Source organism: Mercenaria mercenaria, chromosome 12 (assembly GCF_021730395.1).
Source record: "Mercenaria mercenaria strain notata chromosome 12, MADL_Memer_1, whole genome shotgun sequence".
Taxonomy (NCBI): Eukaryota; Metazoa; Mollusca; class Bivalvia; order Venerida; family Veneridae; genus Mercenaria; species Mercenaria mercenaria.
The window spans coordinates 35,019,182-35,043,603 of NC_069372.1; the positions used below are offsets into that span (position 1 = coordinate 35,019,182).

The 24,422-nt window shown below is 35.3% G+C and overlaps 1 protein-coding gene across 3 annotated transcripts; it reads right to left on the reverse strand.

Annotated features, from left to right (window-relative positions):
* Positions 1-2,778: 2,778 nt before the first annotated feature.
* Positions 2,779-20,207, reverse strand: LOC128547311 (uncharacterized). Of its 3 annotated transcripts, none has more exons than XM_053519617.1 (14): positions 19,985-20,207; positions 19,515-19,661; positions 17,230-17,286; positions 14,524-14,606; positions 13,960-14,111; positions 13,490-13,612; positions 11,970-12,129; positions 11,326-11,504; positions 10,543-10,885; positions 8,759-8,865; positions 6,747-6,865; positions 5,791-5,864; positions 3,909-4,070; positions 2,779-3,154 (listed from the first exon to the last, which is right to left on the reverse strand). In XM_053519617.1, the coding sequence occupies exons 1-14, from the start codon at positions 19,991-19,993 to the stop codon at positions 2,977-2,979; spliced, it is 1,893 nt and encodes a 630-aa protein (XP_053375592.1). In that variant the 5' UTR covers positions 19,994-20,207; the 3' UTR covers positions 2,779-2,976. The 3 variants fall into 3 exon arrangements, with proteins under 3 accessions (XP_053375592.1, XP_053375590.1, XP_053375591.1); XM_053519615.1 differs by having other exon boundaries at positions 19,515-19,746; XM_053519616.1 differs by lacking the exon at positions 19,985-20,207 and having other exon boundaries at positions 19,515-19,956.
* Positions 20,208-24,422: the final 4,215 nt, after the last annotated feature.

Below are 24,422 nucleotides of genomic sequence, written 5' to 3' on the forward strand. Positions count from 1 at the left end.
GGCCTATATGCAACTATTGAAATTTGAACATTATTACATTATTATTCTTTTCTTTGATTTTGATGTCAAATGTCGACTCGCTCACATTCAAAAGTATAGTTTGTTGTTGTTTTTTTTTTGTCATAAACGGCCTTCACAATCTGATAAAGATACAGAATTTTTGCTTTCTTAGTTTAAATATCAATCTACAAGACGCGACATTCATGTAATCGCTAAACAAAACAATGTTTTTACAGTTCGTAAAAACGGCATTTTATTTGTTTACTCATGTATGTTTGAATGCATGTTCTACAAAAGCGTGTTCATGGATTTCTAATTTGATTATTCGCTTACGTGAATAAGTGATCAAAGAAATTATGTTTTCATTTAGGCAAACTAAAACTAGAAATATATAAATTATGTTTTAACTTTAGTGCTTTGTGAAATTCACAAAAGAAAAGGACAATATCGAATGCTATTACATTACATGTACTTAATTGTCTACCATTGGATGTGTTTTTTTCTCTCTCTCCATTTTAATGTACGAGACGACATTATTAAAACAAAACAAATATTCCCTTTTCGAAAGTAAAAGAAAGTGTTCTAACTTGATTTATGTGGTACCGATGTGTTTGATATAGGGGTATGGCTGGTTCAGCTATCATATAACCTTACAAAACAACAACAAAAACACGACAGCAGAAATTGAGAACATTCGCGCTTTTGTGTCGCGGTATATATTGTTGCTTTGTTTATTTAACCAGTATCTTCAACCTTTGCAGTCTGAGCAGGCCTTTCGTCGTGGGGTTTCTCTTGTCATTGTATGAGCCATTAAAGTTCCACGGGGTTTTGATTTATATATCGTTAAAGAACTATTTGTGTTTTGCAATGTGTTCCGTGTGGTCGCTGCTATGTGTGCAAAATGAATATTTTTATTTTCCAGTCTTATAATATGAGATCATGGTGGATGGGGTTTATATTTGTTACAAATATTTACATATCTTAATGTTAGGTTGAATGTTTTATAGGCGTCGGTGTTTATGTCTAACTCAAAGAGGATGAAATTCTAGTTTTGCTACAGACCGTTCTTAGACGGTTGCCTGCTGTTTTCTCATGTTTGTTACAGTCTGTTCGTTACTTCTATTTTTATTCATGCACCGTATTATTATTATTATTATTATTATGCTATAGGCTTAATTGCATTCATTTGTACGTACAGATGTATACATAACACGTACCCCCCTATTTCTGTGGTTTGCGATGTGAGTGACTGCATTCTTAGAATGTGGATTTTCCTATTGGACTTATGTCTTTTCTTTCTTCCCGCTTTTCGTATTTTTAAATAATATCTTTATTCTGCGGAATTCTTTTCTGCCATATGAGTCGTTTAAAGGAAATAATTTTCCAAATCTGGAACTTCTAGTAACATCGACAGAAACTGTAGATTATATATTCGCAACAAAAAAACGGACGCTAAAATAGATGGATGAACTCAGAAATGCTCGGATGATATTGAACGCTAAAACGACATTGATACATTTTAGCAGGTTCCCTTATGGGGACTTTGGGGAAGCAATGTTGCTGTATATCATCATGCTGATTCAGAGTAAGAATGAAAATAATGTGTTAGGGCAACAATCGAAATATTAAAGAAGAACAGATGATAATGAGAAAAAGCCCCGGGGAATAAATGCCCCTATACATGCGCTAACTAGTATGCTTGAAAATTCTTTGTTTTTAAATAAGCTAAACATCATTCTTTATCAAACCGTGGCACTCTGTTGGATAAAACTTATAAGCAGATACATTCATCTTGGGCAAATATTATAATTTGTTCCTCCTTGTTGAAGTGTTAAAGTCCATCGTAATGACCAATGACCTTCGATCTGCGTCCCACAGACCATTTTGCACTCCCTCAAGCGATTATTACACAATGAAGAGTACTAGCCAATGATTGGCCTATAAATAGTTTATCCATTTTATACGATTTTTATTTGTTTTTTCTGGATTCAGTCTATGGTAATTGCTGACTTCATCCATTCAAACCTTTCACCTGAGGTAATACAATGTGCAACACCCCTCTCGCCCTTGAGAAAACCCCGGCTTAAGCTGCTTGAGAAACTATACTGTGAAATAACATGGATAGATCCCTTCATCCCTGTGGGATAATGCAGGAACAAGCTTCAAAGTTTCAACATTAATTCATTTTCATAATAAAAGTTCATTCACAGTTTTTAACTACATATAACTGAGAGAGTATCTTATTTCATTTATACAGTAACCTAAGCTTATGTAGTTATCTCCTTTCTATCCCTGTTCTCCCCCTCTGTGTTTTACATCTAAAAATATACGTTTATATGTAGAAAAAATGCTAGACGGTCCATACAATATTACTTCTTTATATCGCCAAACTTCCTGTTTGTTACGAGTTAAGCTGGGTATTTTGGTTTCTTTCCGTAAATAAACTGAATTGTAAGTATGATAAAACCCTGTGCCAGAGACCTATTGACATGTTAGACAGGTAAGCTCGTTTCTTGAGAGAAATTGAATTAAAATGATAAACATACTTGTCCCAAAACCTTATCTTCTTTTATAAAAATAAACTAAAAAATACTTTGTTACTCTATACGCCATTACACAAGAAAAAAAGAGGCCATGTAATTACAAAGGTAAAAAGGACTCTTTTGTACAGTTCATGGTTATGAAATGTTTTTGTGTTGTAACATGTGACATAAATGTTAATATTTAAAAACATATTGTATAGTTATAAGTTACTAGTATCTCGAGTTTCACCCTCAAAAACAACAACATGTAAAGCTTCAATGTTTTGCTTTATATGCACATTGGGAAATAAACATATAATATGATATGATACTTTGAGATAAATAATGAACATATTTATATCAAAGTCGCAACTGCTACGCTTGTAAATGACGTGTACTGGAGACGGTGCCAGAGGCAGGCCAACAAAATGTGTTATTAGGTGTATGTACAGCTTTATTTCTTCTGGTTATTGAGGCTCTCTGGTATTGTAACACACACTGCAGCCACCAACCAGAACACCAGTCCGAAAGCAAAGAATACAAAGCTGACGTCTAACGGAGGTCCTATAGCATCAGATGTATACCCAACGTTCCAGGAATATATAGTACCGCCAACAATAGGAGAGATTGACCTGTAAACATATATATTCATAATCCATATATATCATAGTCATTCTTTAGATCATATTCTTTACCATTATATTTAGTATGACCATCGCCGTTTATATCATTACCATTATCGCCCTGTACAACCATTCTAATCCATCAGAGGTTCGTCAAAATCACGAGACGAAAGAATCATGGTAGACCTCTAGCATGAGAGAATGTGTACTACTTAAAAGTCATTATTACTTTTCTACAAAATGAGATGCAACAGGAATACAATGCCTACTAAAGACATTCAGAAATCTTTATTGTAAAGGCCTGTTAAAATCAAAGTTTCCAATAAAAAATTGACTAAGAAAGCTGTCGTCACTACCAAAGTTTTTTATCGTTAGTCAAAGAAATTGGCAGGAATCTGCGTGTTGTAAAGACAGGAATTAGTATCATGTAAACAGAAAAAATGGTTGCAATGTACTTCACACTCATAGAGAATGAATGCATTGCTTTTAATGTATAAAAATCTTTCAAAAGTTTCTTTGAAAGTATGGAGTGTTACAAAGAGACAGGAAAACACATCATAAAAACATGTCTTTAGGAACTTCACACTGCTTCTTTACTGTGTTTTCTCTCTCTCTCTCTCTCTCTCTTTAACAGCCCTAAAACCCAGCCCCGATGGACTAATTCCAATCAATATTAATCAACATGTGAAGAAAAATAACATAGGGTTCTGATAGGTATACAAATAAAACAAATAAATAAATAGAATAATTCGAAAATGTTTACCTAGTTATAGCTACAAGCGTCATTGCTAACCCGTTCACCTGTCCGGCTAATTCCGGCTTCACTGAGTTGTTAACGAGAAGACTTGTACAAGAGAAAACACAATACATCATCAACGTCATCAAAACATTGTTTGTCATTAGCAACACCCACAGCGTTACCGGTCTGTTGGTATGAGAAATGTGTTTACAGTGAAATGGTAATAAAAAGCGAGTTATCTGTGCTGTAAAACAAGTCATATAATTCAAATATTTGTATCCGAAATCATTTCATGTACAAGTACTGGAAAAGTAAATCAAACAAGACCTTATTCTTGGTTAAGATGCCTTTATCTGGGTGACTTATAATTACAGTGGTATAAATATTCTCATGGTTTGCTAAAACTTCATTGACATGTACTCTAATATGTTTGATTATTAATTCTTGATCTTGATTTCGAAGCCTTCCGGCCGCAATAACTCATCGTTGTCGTCTCGATATACGGTAAATATTTCTTACAATGTAAATGTCTCTCAGGTAGTGTTTTGAAATTAAACTTTTACATTTAAGCATTTATTGGAGTCCGGTTGTGTTATCGGCCAGAACTGATTTAACAAACCTCTTTGACCTATCAATATATTGGGTAAGTTCGTCTAATATAACGGGTCTTATGTCTTTCCATGGGTCGTTTTCTCCTGAACTAAGTAACAATTTGAGATCAAGATTACGTACACCAGTTCTGAGATGGAAATTTGTTTTCATTATCTCTCTGTGATTCTCAATAATTGGGCATTCCAGAAGGTAATGCTCTATTAATTCTAATATGACTAACAATGCTTTAATCATCACAACGATGTAATGTTGACGTCACGTCAACGTGATATTTAGCGCCATGTACGCATCAAGAAATAGCGCTTTCAAATTTCATGACATATTTTACTAAATAACATGTTTTAAACGAAATGTCACATTGCACAAATGTTTTGATTAATTTATACACATACTGAATTAGTTATTCGCTTTGCTGAATAATTCACAATAGTTTTCGCTCGAACTGAATTCTGCCGCAAGACGTATTACCGTTTCCGCTCCTGGCGTGTTTTAACAAATACCTACTATTGGCGCCATGCTTGCGCGAAGAAACAGTTCCATCATATTTGATATAAATTTTATAATAAAAACATATTAGAATCGAAATAATTTATAGCAAAACAGTGCTTTAATTATCACTTTTTATACACTCGGGCGGTTATACGTCGTCCGAAATAATTTCACTCGGGCTGCGCCCTCGTGAAATTATTACGCCCGACGTATAACCGTCCATCGTGTATAAATAGTGATAAAGCACTGTTTTGCTATAAATTATTTCTTAAACCGTTAATTCCCCACGTTAACGTCAGGGCCATTATCGATAATGACCCCGGGTAATGATAATGTGATAATGCATAAGGCAATACGATAACAGGAGCATTTTCAGCACTAAATTGTAACTATTTATAGATTATAAGGTAATAAACCGTTTTATATTTACTTCAGAACAATGTTACTCTTTTGTGTCTAAGAAGATCATTTGGATGCACAAAACGCACTGTAGCTAAATAATAAAGACTCGGCTTGACTGAGTCTGTTCAAGAGAGATAATGAAATGTACAACGTACGCCTCTCACGCCCTCTTGCACCGACTTAAGCGGAATTGACTAGACTCCGCGGTCCTAAGGACCAGAATTAATAATTGTTGAACAAGTACTAGTATACCTTTTGCTGTCTTGCAGCACGTTAATACTGCTGATGTATAAGTTAAAGATTAAAGCAGTGTCAGTTTTGGTCCTCAAAGAATATCAATATTTTGGCTGAATCATTGCTTAAAATGTATCACTTTCACCACAAAATAACTCGCAATACTTACTGATTTATTAACAGGTGAAGACACGGCATGCATTCTGTAAACACCATCAACAAAATAGTACATATCAACATTGTCTGCAATATAACAATTATAAAACCTGGAAAATTTATTTCCTATAACGTAGCTATGACCATTGGTACATATTCCGTAAGCGTCTTTCAGAGACTTTGTGAAATAGATGTGGAAGGTACTAATATCTTACGACTTCCACAGAGGTCTTAGTTACCCAAAATTAAGTATGGTAGTTTCTATATCTTTAGGTTATACGATCTGTGACTAAAGTCACACACAAACCTTATACAGGAACCGAAAAATATTATTTTAAAGGGACTGGATTCAAAATTTTGGCTAAAATGACCTTTCTGTTTACATTTCATATGAGATTTTGTTTCGAAACTATTTTAAAGATGGCTTCAGCAAAGTGTCGGGAATCGAACCCGAGTTGCCTGGGCAGTGAATATTTTCCTACAACCTTGCCCAATACTCAACGGACGAATTCCCCAAACGACCGTTTCTATAAAGCATCATGTTTAAAGCAGTTTACCTTCTGTATCGCGTGACAATTTAAAATTTTGGAAAAAATAGTAGAAACAATTAATTCTCATTGCTTCCATAACATATTCTGTCAGTAACTAATTTTCAATGCCTTCTTAAGAAATAAAGTAATAATTTCCTGATATCTATTTTTATTGTTGTCGTACCATCCAGATGTCAGTCCATTTGAATTAGTAATTTCAAATGTTATCGTTATTATTATCATCATCATAAGCATTATCATTATAGCTGTAATCAGTACTACAATCTATTAAAATTGCATGCGATTTTTGTTTCAGATTCTATACTTAAACTTCGGTTAGTGTTTTCTCTATTTGTGAAATGTTGCAACCTTTCCCCTTGTGAATCTATTTACATCAAAGTTGAACAATGTTCCAAAGTCACATAGACCATACACTGACCTTTTTGATACCAAAACGTCTGACCAGGTTTGGGAAAAGGAACAACTGTATAAATAACAGTGGGAACGCTGTAGCGGCTAACACAATCCCAATTTCATTTGGCGCAAAGCCTAGGCCATCTGAAAATATATGTATATATAGGGAGGGATACAGGTAATATACGCTGTTCTATTAAATAATGTCATGATAACTCTAAATGAACAAGTAAATTCGATGAATTAGTATCCCCCGCCGAAAGGGTTTGTGGTGAGGAATGGCAAAAAAATATATCCGGCAAAAAGTTAAGGATGTTAATAAGACGCAAATACTTTCATTAGTCAAAATCAATTTAACAGAAAACAAATGTTTAATAAAAGAGTACATAATAAATGTATGATACTTTGATCCTGTCTAAAGAAATTATTTTGAATGGGATATGCTTACTGTAGTAAGCTTAGCTTTTAAAATTAAATGCTGTTAATTGAAATGTGAGCTTGAAGTTTAACTGGAACGAAATCTTGTCTTTGAGTGGTTTGGCACCAGATGTTGCTGTTTAACATGTACATTTGAACTTAAAAGAACAGAATGATGTTCTTAAGAGAACACAGGTAAGATATCTTGAACATGGCTGAGGACAAGGTTTGTGCAGTCACAACTTAATATATTTATTTTTTTAGGGGGTGGGGTGCGGGGGAACGGGAGAGGAAACAAAATTTCTCATGTTGATTATAAATATTGATGGAAAACTAAAAATAAAAAAAAGGGTAAAAGGGTGAAGTTGGGGGGCAGAGGATGCATGATCAGTGGTGGGCATGACTGGGTGGAGGAGTGAGGTGGGGGAATGGTACAACTTGCATGTTGATAAATAATCATGGAAGGTTTGAAATAAAATCTAAAATAAGAAATGAAAAAAAAAATGGAGGGGGGTGGGGGGAGGGGAGGGGGGTGACCAAGGCAAGTGGGTGCGCAACTTCACACGTTTATAATAAATGTTCACAGAAAAGAATGGAAGAAATTTAATGAAATTCTGCCAAATGGTAAATTTGTTATGTACAAATATGTGGATTTTTAGAAAATTAAAGGGCAATAACTCTAGTTACAAAAGAAACCCGTTCGAAATTGTGTGTGCACAACCACATTATAGTGCTCTAAATTCTGTTAAAGTTTCATAGTTCAAGTCAAATATGTCAAAAGTTATGATGCAGAAATTGCCATATCTAGAGATCTATAGTACCCTATATAGTTAACACTGGAAACTTCTAAGGGCCATAACTCTGGCGTTACTTGGGCAATATGTCCATAACCTCATAGTGGTGAACATGTATATGAAGTTTGTTTAAAAAAATTTAAATAAGGAATTTTTTTTTTTTGGGGGGGGGGGGGGGTCGGGGGATAGGGAGGGATGTAATCAAGGTAAGGGGGTGACCAGGTGTGGGTACACAACTTCCCATGTTTACAATAAATTTTTATGGAAAAGAATGAAAGAAATTTAATGAAATTCTACCAAATGGTAAGTTGTGTACAAATATGTGGATTTTTATACAATTAAAGGGCAATAACTCTTAACTTACAAATAAATCCGAACGAAATTGTGTGTACACAACCACATTATGGTGATCTAAATTCTGTTTAAGTTTCATAGTTCTAGGTCAAATATATAAAAAATTATGATGCAGAAATTGCCATATTTATAGTACCCTATATAGTTAACACTAGAAATTTCTAAGGGCCATAACTCTGGTGTTACTTGGGCAATCTGACTGAAATCTTGACGGGCCGCAAGAACTCATAATGGTGAACACGTATATGAAGTTTTAAATAAATATTCCCAACCATTTCCTAGATATGGCTCCGGACGGACGGACGGACGGAAAGACGGACGGAAGGACGGACGGACAACGCCAAAATTATATCCCTCCGACTTTCGTCGGGGGATAATAACTGAGGCTGTGTTTTCGATCTTTGCCCTTGTATTTTACAAACTAATCTAAATCCAACACCCATTACCATCAATGTATCTCTTGTGCACGTACCTAACATTATATCTGTGGAGGTCCAAACTGTAAATATTTCTTCCACGCCGATAATACCAAAGGAAAACACGGAATATAACGTTATGGCTAGGAAAATGTCAAACTGACTGTAAAGTAAAACACATTTTTTTAGCACTGAGTACATCAGTTCTGAAAACGGATTCTAGAAAGCCCGACTGAAGGTGAGTACTAGGATAATAATTACATATTTATAAATATATAACCAAAATCTTGAAACCAAAGATACAATGCCTGTCGATGTCCCAAAGACTTAAAAGAGAATGACTTTTGTGAGGAAAGAAAAGAGGAGGACATGACGATTCCGTTTCCACTGGCCTTAGAACAAATGTCAGTTCTCGTAAAATGAATTACAAATGGAAATGAAAATTAAATAATGTAAAAAATATAGTGGTAACGGAAAACATTGTAAAGAGTTATTTAAAAATATAAACAATAATACCAATAATATGCATTAAATATACACCCCCAATACAGGCAATAAAGTTACTTTGAGTTATCTAAAAAATCAAATGACAAAACCCCGTTTCCTTTGTACGTTACCAATTGCGCTAAATCTAAGAAGGCATAATATCATATTCTTGCATAAAAACTACTTTTTTCACTGGATCCGCCCATGGTTAAACGGGAGAAAAATCGTGTGCAAGCAAGGCAATTCACGTGCTGTTAATAAATGATTTTTATTTTTGAAATGCTTTGCCAGGGATATATATATGTATTTTTGCGCACACTGATATTTGGCATCTGCGTCTTGTTTCTTCCATAACAACCTCTTCTTGTAGCATTATAGATACAATGTAATCCATAGTATGTTTAGCTGTATCTGTTTCCAACCCCAAACGTACTGCCCCCATCAATGTACGCACTAGCTTCTCTTAGAGTTCACTCCCTTTACAAAGCGTCTGTTCAGTTATTGTAACTGTGAATAAATAAGTATCGCGTGTAACTTGTGCTATTGTTCGTTTTTAGGTATTATATTTATGATTTTGGTAAGTATCAGTCGGTATGTTTTTATCTATTTTCTCTAAGAATTTATATAAACAGCTTGGAAACTTGACACTACGTTCGTACTCATCCGTACTCCAAATGCGTGTCCGTACTCAATATAACTCGAATGTAAAGTTGGTATTCTTGAAATTGTGATCGAGTCCACCAAATTGTGAAATGATATGAACAATTATTGGTAATTTTATGTTTGTAATAATGAGAGATAAAAAAAATCGCTTAAAAACCTTCAGGATGTGCTTTTGATAGTGTTGTTTATTTCCGGGCCCTGGATACGGATATTTAAAACATGTTTACCGTTTCCAAGAACAACAGGAATGGTAAATAAAAAATGTACCGGAATCGTCAAGTCATCACATATGAAAACAATACATAAATCGTCGCGAAATATTTTTGTTATGCAAGAATAGCGACAATACACGTTTGTTTTGTGCATTAGCGTCGGTCGAGGTCACAAACATATCCCAAGGGCTTCTGCAGACGTTAATACACAAAAAAACGTGTATTATCCCTACAATATTACTATTATAGGTGAGGAGTTTCTCAGAAACTAGTTTATAGGAAAAATTCAGGACATTTAAAGCTTTTTAAGTATGCCATTGACACAAGCTTACGGGGACTGCCACGAAATACGGTTGCAAATGTTAAGACTTACAGCAGATAGACTAGACAACGTTTAACAATTACAATATTGGTAATCTACTAAACTGGATCTTACGGACATATAATTATTATAATTGAATGATGCAAAATATATTTACCTCATTAATCTTATGACCGACCAATTTCTTAAAACTGAGAAACATGCGAAGCATTTTGTTGTGATAATATCCTCTGTGTTTGAATCATTACTTATGGCAACTCTTTCCATTTCCGAGTTAACTTGCGTGGACAGAAGCTTTTCTTTCAAACAGTCATCTATGTCTTGGCTAGCCGAGTCTTCAGCTTCTGTCTTATCAGGTACACCGTCAAACAGACTTGTATGGAATATATTTCTCTTTTCTGAATCACTACATTCTTTGTAACCATACTTCTGCTTGAATCTACCACTGCGATCTCGAAGGTCTGTCAATGATTTCCCTTTCCTGTGAAATAAATCACTTTCTGAAAAAGTAAAAACAATAGACAATATCTTGACTTTGGCGCAAGCCATTTCAATTATGTGCGAGTGTAAATGGAATTACATCTTTTTTTGTATTTTAAAGCATTTGTGAAAATTAACCATCCACAGCATATGCATCTGAGACAGTACAAGTCGAGCCCCACCCCATTCTCATCCCACCAAACCAATTGCTTACTTATCCTCAAGTTTATATTGAGATCTACTCTCCGCTGGGGTATGAAAAATCAGATTAATAATTCAAAATTTAAAACTGCAAGATTTAACTTAGATATATTGTTTACACCATTCCGTTTACTTGCTAGTTTGCAGTTGCCCGATTTGCGGTATGTGGTTCTGGTTGCATTTGATGTCCAATCCTTCCTGAAATTCAACTCTTAATTTGAACTACAATTAAAAAAAAAGGATATGTTCGTCTACGTACCATTTATAAGAAATGAATACTCGGATATAAAATTAAGGTGTTCTAAAGATACAGCCCGTCTTGCGAGAGTCTCTCTCGAACCGGTTGAATTAATGGTATGATTTAACTGGCAAGGTTCTATACGTTTTGTATCCATGTCAGCACTCCCATTATCTTCAACAATCACCTCCTCTGTTTTTCTGAAAGTAACATTTACAGTTTATATTGTGTACCTTGTTGGTGCACAGTTTGTCCATAAACAATATAACGTATCATTTATGAGAGATTCAGACCATGCCTAGACTAAACTCTTGTGATAATTCATGCGGACAACTCAACACTTGGAAGCTATTGTGAACTATTTTCTTTCCGTCTTTCATTCGAACTTATTTCTTATCGGCTTCAAATTATTGGACCGGCGCAATGTCTGTCTCAGAAACTAGCGGTCAGTTTTTCGTTAAGGACTTTAAATACACTTCATATGTACTAGAACCAGGAAAATTCTCTTGCATTAGGTCTTCTGTATCTGCCCGAAAACTTAAAATTACTAACATTCTTCTGGAAGTGCCAACAATATAGGTAAAAGATAATTAACTTTGTTCAGTCACACTACTGTAAATATGAGATTTGCGCTGTTAATTCTTTTTTAAAGTTATTGTCCGTACCTCATACTGAGCGTTTCTGGAAGCCATATAAAATCCACTATGGCGGTGATAAGACATGTTATAAATGCAAAAAAAGATGGAAGGATATATGGAAATCTTTCGAAGAGTCCTATGTTAGTAAATGAACCTGGAAAACGCTTGGATGGATCTGCTAGAAAACCTGGAAATAAAAGCAAGTAATTATCGAGACATCGAGACACATTTTAGGAAGAAAAATGAATGAAGGTGGGGCGGGGGGGGGGGGGGGGGGTATCGCCGGTTCGGTGTAAAGAATATCTAGTTTATGTTGCTATTCCTAATGAATCTTTTGTCCTTGGTTTTATTTTGATAACTTTGTATGTTCTGATAAGGAAAAAAGAAAAAAAACGCGGCTTTGTTATAGCTTACACGTAAGATAATAAAGTTTTCAACGAGATTATATGGTTTCTGTGCCTAGACTTCTGTACACTAGCACGTTCCCGTTGTGGAAAATGAAAGCTGTACTGCAGCAGGTACAGGAACAGTAATTCAGATGGTTTGTGTAAGGTAATTAATATATATTAATATGACATCAACAGTAAAATTAGAATATATATGCTAATAAGACAAAGTATTTTAGAAATGTATCTCCTATACGGCTATGCCGACAATAAGCCATGTTCCCCAGGCTGTATCGGTTATAGACACACCAACAATTTGATCAGTGTTACAATTTACCATGAACTACCTGACAGACAATAATACCGGTTTCCAAGGCTACAACGACTAATTAGGCAACGATAATTTGATCAATGTTACAACTTACCTCGTACAGCCGGACCGACAAAAATGTCGGATCCCTAGGTTATATCGGCCAGTGATACACCGACAACTGGATCAGTGTTAGCCTAAATTTTATCTCCTTAAGCCAGACCGACAATAATACCGGTTCTCTAGCACCGACAATTTGATCAGTGTTACAACGTACCCACTACAGCCGGACCGGCAATAATACCGGTTCCCTAGCACCGACAATTTGATCAGTGTTACAACGTACCCACTACAGCTGGACCGGCAATCATACCGGTCCCCCAGGCTATACCGGCTACAGAAACACCGACAATTTGATCAGTGTTACAATTTACCCACTACAGTCGGGCCGACAATAATACCGACAATCTGATCAATATTACAACTTACCCCCTACAGCCGGACTGTCAATAAAACCGATTCCCCAGGCTATTCCAGCTTCTGATACACCGAAAATTTGATCAGTGTTACAACTTACCCCCTACAGCCTGACCGACAATAATACCGCTTCCCTAGCACCGCCAATTTGATCAGTGTTACAACTTACCCCTACAGCCTGACCGACAATAATACCGGTTCCCTAGCACCGACAATTTGATCAGTGTTACAACTTACCCCCTACAGCCTGACCGAAATAATACCGGTTCCCTAGCACCGACAATTTGATCAGTGTTACAACTTACCCCCTACAGCCGGACCAACAATAATACCGGTTCCCTAGCACCGAAAATTTGATCAGTGTTACAACTTACCCCCTACAGCCGGACCAACAATAATACCGGTTCCCCAGGCTATACCAGCTACAGATACACCGACAGCTTGGTTAGTGTTGTCGGTCAGTTCATACAGCATTGTCTTTGCTAACCCAGGAGTACCTTAATGACAGAAGAAAAAAATGCTAATATAGAACCGATCATTCAATATAATTTAACAAAACGATTATCATAGGAAGCATCCATTTTCTGTGAATTACAAGAGAAACACCGAAAATACAAAGTTAAACTAATGTTATACTTTTAATTGTTAGTCTAATCAAAAGATTTAACAACTAAATGACCAATATATACCAATGTACCAGAGCAGTTGTAACCGTAAGATAAGCATCAAACTGTAAGACATAAACATCAAGACGACCGCACTGTATCCTGGCTGAGAAATATTTGATCTCGTCATAGATCAGCCAAAGTGATACCAAATGCATCTAACCCTACTGATAACTTACCATTGACAAGTCCAGAAAGCAATCTGACAGTGATGGCGAAGTATATATTCGTGGTAAAACCAAACATCAAAGAACACAAACCAACAAGAGAAACAGTAACGAGAATGATTGGTCTTCTGCCGTTCCTGTCTCCCATCCAACCCCAAAAGTAACTGAAATTGACAAAACAACCTGACCATAACCTAACTTTTGGTTACTTTCTGTAGCCCCACAACTAACACTGGAACTCGAAAAAATATATATAAATGTAGAAATTAATATACACAAATAAATGATATATGTATTAACATTTTAGCAAAATTAACCCTTATCATGATGGACACGATTGATTCTGCCTTTGCGACCAGCGTAGATCATGATCAGCCTGAACATCCATGCAGTCTGATTATGATCTGCACTGCTCGCCATTCAGTCAGTATCTTTTTAGTACGCACCCCTTTTAACAGTTAATGGTACTGTCCAAACTGAAAGATGGACGAGTTCATTATAGAAATTTAGCAGAGTAAGGGCTAAGCTGATTGATGACAAAAGTAGAGTACCTAATAGCGTTCTGTAATATCATACCTTCCGAATACTCGACCAACAAACATAGCAGAAGCAATTAGACCAGCATAATATCCTTTATCAGCCTCTTTATATCCAAATGTCTACAATAATAAAAGGCAACAGTAAAAATCAAGGTTATTTCTTATCGGCCTACCAATTTCAAAATGTCTGCAAAAACATAGCAAAAGTAAAAATCTAGAGTTTCAGTCGCTTTACATCCAACTGTCTGCAATAATCAAAACAGGAGTAAAAATTCCAGGGTGTTCCTTGTCAGCTTCTTTATATCCAAATGTCTGCAATAATGAAATACAAGAGTGAAAATCAAGAGTGTCCCTTATCAGACTCTTTATATCCAAATGTTTGCAATAATGTAATACAAGAGTAAAAATCAAGAGTGTACTTTATCAGGCTCTTGATATCCAAATGTCTGCACTACTGTAATGCAAGAGTAAAAATCCAGTGTCCCTTACCAGGCTCTTTATATCCAAATGTCTGCAATAATCTAATGCAAGAGTAAATATCCAGAGTGTTCCTTATCAGGCTCTTGATATCCAAATGTCTGCAATAATAAAATGCAAGAGTAAAAATCCAGAGTGTCTCTTATCAGGCTCTTGATATCCAAATGTCTGCAATAATAAAATACAAATGTAAAATTCCAGATATTTTCTTATCAGGCTCTTGATATCGAAATGTCCTCAATAATTTAATGCAAAAGTAAAAATCCAGAGTGATCCTTGCAAGGCTCTTTATATCCAAATGTCTGCAATAATAAAATGCAAGAGTAAAAATCCAGAGTGTCTCTTATCAGGCTCTTGATATCCAAATGTCTGCAATAATAAAAAACAAATGTAAAATTCCAGATATTTTCTTATCAGGGTCATGATATCGAAATGTCCTCAAATTTAATGCAAGAGTAAAAATCCAGAGTGTTCCTTATCAGGTTCTTGATATCCATTTGTCTAAAATAATGTAATGCAAGAGTAAAAATCCATATTGTTCCTTATCAGGCTCTTGATATCCAATTGTCTGCAATAATGTAATGCAAGAGTAAAAACCCAGTGTGTCCCTAATCAGGCTCTTGATATCCAAATGTCTGCAATAATAAAACACAAGAGTAAAATTCCAGATATTCTCTTATCAGGCTCTTGATATCCAAATGTCTGCAATAATGTAATACGAGTAAAAATCCAGAGTGTACTTTATCAGGCCCTTGATATCTAAATGTCTGCAATAATGTAATGCAAGAGTAAAAATCCATATTGTCCCTTATCAGGCTCTTTATAGCCAAATGTCTGCAATAATAAAATGCAAGCGTAAAAATCCAGAGTGTTCCTTATCAAGCTCTTGATATCCAAATGTCTGCAATAATGTAATGCAAGAGCAAAAATCCAGGGTGTGTCCCTTATTACGCTCTTGATCCAGTGTGTCCCTTATCAGGCTTTTTATATCCAGTTGTCTGCAAAAATTAAATGCAATAGTGAAAATCCAGAGTGTTCCTTATAAGACTCTTATATTCAAATGACTGCAATTATGTAATGCAAGAGTAAAAATCCAGAGTGATCCTTATCAGGTTCTTGATATCCAATTGTCTGCAATAATGTAATGCAAGAGTAAAAATCCAGAGTGTTCCTTATCAGGCTCTTGATATCCAAAGGTCTGCAATAATGTAATACAAGAGTAAAAATCCAGTGTGTCCCTTATTAGGCTCTTGATATCCAAATGTCTGCAATAATGTAATGCAAGAGTAAAATTCCAGATATTCTCTTATCAGGCTCTTTATATCCAAATGTCTGCAATAATGTAATTCAAGAGTAAAAATCCAGAGTGTACTTTATTAGGCCCTTGATATTTAAAATGTCTGCAATAATGTAATGCAAGAGTAAAAATCCATATTGTCCCTTATCAGGCTCTTGATATCCAAATGTCTGCAATAATGTAATGCAATAATGGAAATCAAATGTCCCTTATTAGGCTCTTGATATCCAAATGTTTGCAATAATAAAATGCAAGAGTAAACATCCAGTGTGTCCCTTATCACGGTCTTTATATCCAATTGTTTGCAAAAATTAAATGCAACAGTGAAAATCCAGAGTGTTCCCCTTATAGACTCTTCTATCCAAAATCTGCAATAATGAATGCAGAGTAAAATCCCGAGATTGTACCCTTTAACAAGCCTCTATAAATCCAAATATCTGCAATATAGGAATTGAGTAATGCCCAGAGTATTTGAAACCAGTCTTAATATGCAAATTGTCATAATACATGCAAGAGTAAAATTCCAGGATTAATTATTGCACTTGCCAGGATTAATTATTGCACTTGCCAGGATTAATTATTGCTCTTACCCGGATCATTCACTTAACTTACCAGGATCATTTATCAAACTTGCCAGTATCATTTACCACACTTACCAGGATCATTTAGTGCATTTACCCTTACCAGAATCATTTATTGCACTTACACAGGATCATGTATTTATTGCTCTTACCAGGATCATTTAAAGCACTTACTCTTACCAGGATCATTTATTGCACTTACGCAGGATCATTATTTATTGCACTTACCAGGATCATTTATTGCACTTCCTATAATTATTTAACGCACTTACCAGGATCATTTATAGCACTTACTATGACCATTTATTGCACTTTCCAGGATCATTTATTACACTGCACTTACCAGGATCATTTATTTGCATGTACCGGGATCATTTATTGCACTTACCAGGATCATTTCCGGTAGAAATGAGAATATGAATGTTATATTCAGTGAACTGGAAAACTGCAATATAAAATAACATGAGTATGATAAAATACATATTTATTTAACTCACAAGGTAGAACTCTAATATGTCCTATCAAACTTGACTGTAATATATGATTTATATCGTACTTTGTCATATTTTTGTATTAATATACAAACTTGTATAACATTATATGAAATAAAACTTAAATCTCGAAGTTTTAATGTTGTTTTCTATTAGCAGCCGTGAACATATCATGTTGTTTGAATAAATCATGTCTGATACGACAGACATTACTGACAAATAGAGAAAATAAAAACGCCATATATTATTAATTATTGGGTTTGTTACTGACCCTCTACTGAAATATGTAGGGTCAGTATGCTTTATGGAGGGCGAGGCGAAGCCGAGCTCTCTATAAAGCATACTGACCCTACAGATTTCCGTAGAGGGTAAGTAACAAACCCAATAATTGATTTGTTTTACCTCCCATTTTACTTTATCGTCATTTTTATATCGAAAATGCAATTTTCCGCTATTTTGAATTGCAATTCTCATGTAGGGTCACCCACTGACCCTCTATAGAAATATAGAGGTCAACCACGTGACACTACTCAAGCAATGAAAGGGCTAGAATCTGGTGGGAGGTAAAACAAAATGTTTTATACTTCAGTATTAAATAGTACTTGTTTCTTTCTATCTTCATCAGAAGTACAAAATCAATAATTTAATGTAAAAATAAGTATTGGTCATAACTATGTAATTTAGTTTGTTTGCAAGCGCATTTTAAAATGTGCTTGCAAATAAAAAATATGTGCATGAGCTTATATATTATATACGTCTTCGTATGCCTCTTTGCATTTACACGAATAAATATGTAATAGCATGCATTAATTTATATAGACATGCACGCGCGTATACTTAACAAACGTTTTACTTATTTTATTTATTGATATTTTTTTGGTCAATATCTTTTAATAACTTAATCAACAGTTCTTTTTTAATGAGGAGTGGCAGTAAACGAGTTAATTTATCAGATTAATTGAATTCATTCTGTTGAAATTTCTGTATGGCGCTCAAGACGCATTCCAATTTTCTGAGAAATGTACCTCGGGTGTCACTTCAGATGTACATGTAAATGCATGCTATTGTTATTCAACTGTACAATTAGATAGACTGCGCATATGATATGAATACCAAACTCAGCTGAACCAATATCAGGGCTAACAGGGTCACTGCGTTGTTCAGACATTTTGTTGGGTTAAATAAAGGGGTCAAATAAAAAAAAATTAAAGTAGTGTAACAGTGACATTATTATCTGTCTTATGGTAATGATACTGGCACATGACCTTCGGCCTTGGACCAATACGACAATCTTCGGACAAAATAACCAGAACAGAGATTATTTGATTATTCTAACACGACCAGCAAATAACCTACATACATGTAGAGCAAAATCTATCTCGGGTTATTCTGCAATAAACCACTCGCGTGCAATTACGTCATCCGATCCAGGTGCGCAGCACGGTCGTAAAAAGCAGTTACCATTTTTTTCTAACACTGTTGATTCTAGTACGTCGTGTTAGAATCAAAATAATAAGTTCCCAAGTGTGATTTATCGTAGAATAACCCTAGTTTTTCGTTCTTATGCGAAACAATATATCACTCAGGCCTACGGCCTTCGTGGTATATTCTTACGCATAAGAACACAAAACTCGGGTTATTCTACGATAAACCACGTTTGGGAACTTGTTATTTCTTAAATAACATTAAACCATTTATGAATACCTCTTGGATGTTTGACTTGTTCAAATTAGTTTCCATCTTTCAATCAAGTCTTTATTATTATTATTATCATTATTATTGTTGTTGTTGTTGTTTTAGCTGTTGTTGGAAAGGACATTATAATGATGCTTCAGACCAAGTGTTATGAAGGTCCTTCGAACGGTTCACGAAAAGTTGTGGTTAAAAGTGTTTTTTTTCTATTGTTCTCTCTGGCGGCCCTTAAGAGAGGGCAAGCGGAATAATTTTAACACTTGAGAGATAACGATGCCAGAATGCTACTGACCAAATTTGTTGTAATTCTGACCAGTAGTTTCGGGGAAGACGATGTTTAAGTAAAAATGTTGCCACAGGACAACGCACGACGGACGCCGGACGCCGGACCATCAACCTTTAGGACCTGCTAATGGCTCATCTATGACAAAGTTCAGGTGAGCTAAAAAAAGCCAGAGGTATAAGCACTTCGATATAAACAGAGTCATACCAGAGAAATGAACACGAGAAACATGCATTTCCAGTTTACAGGTGTGGCTCCCTCATCTGTCAAACTCAGTTTTGTCTTTACTTTGTTCAAAGCTGTACGTATAGTTTCTGTCCTCCTTGGTAAAACAGTTGCCTCCCTTGCTGGTACCTGTAAATAGGTTTCACCGGTTACTCTGTTTGTTAAAGAGTTTCTAGAATCGTCCACGTCCATTTGTCTATCAACTGCAATTCACCTGTTAAAAAGTAGTAAAAGTACCAAGTGTATGTTACGGAAACTCCTAAATTGAGCAGAACAGATTTTCTACAATTAATTAATATTATGAAGCGAAACTTCCCAGTTTCTCATTTATTTCTCTGAAAATAATATTTCAAGCTTCGTTTTAATTCTATATAATGTGTCAAATTAATTATGGTACAAGGATATTATATCATATCATATACTAGTAATAAAAAAAAGTAAAAGAAACTTACCGGTTGCATCAAAAAAAAAAAAACAACTTCAGTTTGTAAAGATGTTAAAAAAAACTGATTGAACACGATCCTTTCTAACTTTATGTATTTTTATGTATTGAACTTATCGTAATTCCAAAAGTTTGAAAGGTATACGAGAATTGACATCTGTCTATTGGTAAGCCTATATATCTCATATTTTTCTTACACATTGTGAAGAGAGGGGAACTCTTATCTTCACTGACATAGCTCCACGTAAGCACTGTAGGCCAGGGCCAACAACGAATCGTTTCACAAATGGTGCTTTTAAACCGTTTTTTTTATTCTTCGATGTGCAAAAAAAAAAACCCAAACGTTCCTACGGGCATTTAGGAAAAAACAACAACAACAAAACGCCAAAGAAATCAGGAGAGTGCATGCCCCGAAACGTTGGGTCTGCGTAGATAGCATAACTACGCCACTGCATTCTTACAGTCACAAGTAGCAACTACGCACTCTGTAAAGTAAAATTTTTTACATGGTGCATTATTTATATAACTCAAGTTGCATGAAAGTTAATCTGATCACCATACAACACACACTGGTTTTTGTCTGGGAAAATATAGTATGTAACGTAAAAAAAGATAGTAGCCTACCTAAAACAGACTTTTGACCCAAATAAAATGGTACATCATAGTCATCTGCTTTATGTCGCCCTATCTCATCATACACCTGTACTGTACTGTTGCACGTATTACTGCACGAGCGGTGTACTGTTGCACGTATTACTGCACGAGCGATGTACTGTTGCACGTATCACTGCACGAGCGGTGTACTGTTGCACGTATTTTTGCACGAGCGATATACTGTTGTACGTATTACTGCACGAGCGATATACTGTTGCACGTATTACTGCACGAACGGTGTACTGTTGCACGTGTTACTGCACGAGCGGTGTACTGTTGCACGTACTACTGCACGAGCGGTGTACTGTTGCACGTATTACTGCACGAACGGTGTACTGTTGCATGTCGTATTACTGCACGAACGGTGTACTGTTGCACGTACTAGTGCACGAGCGGTGTACTGTTGCACGTACTACTGCACGAACGGTGTACTGTTGCATGTATTACTGCACGAGCGGTGTACTGTTGCATGTCGTATTACTGCACGAAAGGTGTACTGTTGCATGTACTACTGCACGAGCGGTGTACTGTTGCACGTATTACAGACGGACGATTATAGTTATAACATGTAAACGTTTATTGTTGTACAAAGTGCATTTACAAAATAAGGTCGATCTAGTTTATATACGCACATGAATTATGATAACATTGATTAGATGAACTTATTTCTGACATATTAGTTTCTTCATTAACAAAAGTACATTGTAGAAAGAGTGCCTGATTAGATTAAGATAGCTGACCTTCACCTGATTAATTTGTCCTTGAATTCTCCACCATACTTTTCATAACTCTGTTTGCACGAGTTGCACGAGAATGCTGTCATTCACGTAAAAAAAACGGGGTCAGATAAGTTGTAAATGCAATATCATCTAAACGTAATTAATGGATTATGCAGTTCAAGATAAACTTTATCTCATAACGTAATGAACAAGAATAATGTTGCAACAACAACTATACTTACACTGACGTAAGTACTAATAAACTTTGATAATGTGGCAGTTGAGTCCAATAAGCCCAGGGGTGTTCAAAGATAATCCGTCATAGATTTGTTGTAAAGCAAATATTGGATTTACCTGTATTGGAAAATAAACAGTGTCGATTGTATTGAGGTCAACTGCCACATTATCAAAGTTTATTAATAGCAGTCGGTTTATAAGTGACTTTATTGACTCATTTTGTGTTTTGTTATTGTTGTCAAAAAGTATAACGGAAGTGCATCACAACTGAAGCGGAAACAAGTTTGATGCGCAAAGTAGTCCACTGTAAGTAATATTTTTTGATAAATGTCCACAGAATTTAATAATTTTCTAATATCAAAGACGACTATCTGAATAGGATTCATTATTTGATAAGAAATTATAATCATCGACATGTTTTTTTAAAAATCATACACGTGCTGACACCTATAAGTTGTCTCCCGTTGTTTATTAGAGTTACCTTTCGTCCGGCACAGTAATACTTTTTGCAGTGAATCGCCGAGAAGTCGTGGGAAAATTAAAAACCATGTAAGTAAACTAAAAATAACCACCTTTTCAAGATGAATTTCAAGTGATCGACATTATGCATTTAACCCGCCTGACCTGTGAAGAATCTTAGATATCTGTTCTAAGGTATTCATTGTGTAGAATGTCATGTTATGCCCTTGCAATGGTAATCCCACTCTGACTTTTTTGTTTACATTTTTTATCAATGAGAAATATGGCGTCCATCCCGAGCTGAAATGACGTGGCGTTAAATTTTTACATGTTTAAGCAAACCTGGTGTGTTAGAAAGAAAATTTCATCCCTTCAACATTATTTGTAACAGTGTTATTGTAAAAAAAACCTGCTTTTTCCTTATACAAAAGCTTGATATTTTGTGTTGAATGTACTTTCACAAAGACCTCTGTTTTCCTATTACATTCATAGTACCACATCCTTATCCACAAAGTACTGAATATTACAGGTGTCCATCAGTATTATATCAGTTTAAGAATATGTTTTTTATCTTCCAACCATCGATTTCTTGAATATGCACCCCTTCCTCATTTCTGTATGAACTGTGAATGTAGCAATATGCGTCCCCTTAATTTAATCAGTATCAGTAATCTACCTTGCAGTCTGAGCAGGCTTTTCGTCGTGGCGTTTCTCTTGGCTTTCCCTGAGTCATTACGGTTCCACGGGGTTTTGATTTATATATCGTTAAAGGATTATTTGTGTTTTACAATGTGTTCCGTGTGGTCGCTGCTATGTGTGCAAAAGGAATAATTCTATTTTCCAGTCTTGTAATATGAGATCATGGCGGATGGGGTTTATATATATTACAAATATTTACATATTCTAATGTTAGGTTGAATGTTTTATAGGCGTCGGTGTGTATGTCTAATTCAAAGAGGATAAAATTCTAGTTTTGCCACAGACCATTCTTAGACGGTTGCCTGCTGTTTTCTCATGTTTGTTACAGTCTGTTCGTTATTTCTATTTTTATTTATGCACCGTATTATTATTATTATTATTATTATTCTATAGGCTTAACTGCATTCATTTGTACGTACAGATGTATACATAACGCGTACCCCCCTATTTCTGTGGTTTGCGATGTGAGTGACTGCATTCTTAGAATGTGGATTTTCCTATTGGACTTATGTCTATTTTTTCTTCCCGCTTTTTGTATTTTTAAATAATATCTTCATTCTGCGAAATTGTTTTCTGCCATATGGGTCGTTTAAAGGAAATAATTTTTCAAATCTGGAACTTCTAGTAACATCGACAGAAACTGTAGATTATATATTCGCAACAACAAAAAAACGGACGCTATAATGGATGGATGAACTCAGAAATGCTCGGATGATGTTGAACGCGCGCTCAAACGACATTGATACATTTTAGCAGGTTCCCTTACGGGGACTTTGGGGAAGCAATGTTGCTGTATATCAGCATGTTGATTCAGAGTAAGAATAAAAATAATGAGTTAGGGAAACAATCGAAATATTAGAGAAGAACAGATGATAATGGGAAAAAACCGGGGAATAAATCCCCATATACATGCGCTAACTAGTGTGCTTGAAAATTGTTTGTTTTTAAATAAGCTAAACATCATTCTTTATCAAACCGTGGCACTTTGTTGGATAAAACTTATAAGCAGATACATTCATCTTGGGCAAATATTATAATTTGTTCCTCCTTGTTAAAGTGTTAATGTCCATCGTAATGAACAATGACCTTCGATCTGCGTCCCACAGACCATTATGCACTTCCTCAAGCGATTATTACACAATGAAGAGTACTAGCCAATGATTGGCCTATGAATAGTTTATCCATTTTATACGATTTTTATTTGTTTTTTTGGATTCAGTCTATGGTAATTGCTGACTTCATCCATTCAAACCTTTCAGTTGAGGTAATACAATGTGCAACACCCCTCTCGCCCTTGAGAAAAGCCCGGCTTAAGCTGCTTGAGAAACTATACTGTAAAATAACACGAATAGATTCCTTCATCCCTGTGGCATAATGCAGGAACAAACTTCAAAGTTTCAACATTAATTCATTTTCATAATAAAAGTTCATTCACAGTAAACTACTTATGACTGACAAAGTATTCTATTTTATTTATACAGTAACCTCTGCTTATCTAGTTATCTCCTTTCTATCCCTGTTCTTCCCCTCTGTGTTTTACATCTAAAAATATACATTTATATGTAGAAGAAATGCTAGACGGTCCATACAATATTACTTCTTTATATCACCAGACTTCCTGTTTATTACGAGTTAAGTCTGGGTATTTTGGTATCTTTCCGTAAATAAACTGAACTGTAA

What these genes read in the sequence shown, in the direction of transcription:
- LOC128547311 (XM_053519615.1), bottom strand. Translation starts at nt 19,724, where the DNA reads ATGGACGTGGACGATTCTAGAAACTCTTTAACAAACAGAGTAACCGGT. An exon ending in GACGTTTTGGTATCAAAAAG is followed by an intron (nt 5,865 to 6,746) that starts GTCAGTGTATGG and finishes GTTATATTGCAG; the next exon opens with ACAATGTTGATATGTACTAT. An exon ending in ACGCTTGTAGCTATAACTAG is followed by an intron (nt 3,155 to 3,908) that starts GTAAACATTTTC and finishes ATATGTTTACAG; the next exon opens with GTCAATCTCTCCTATTGTTG.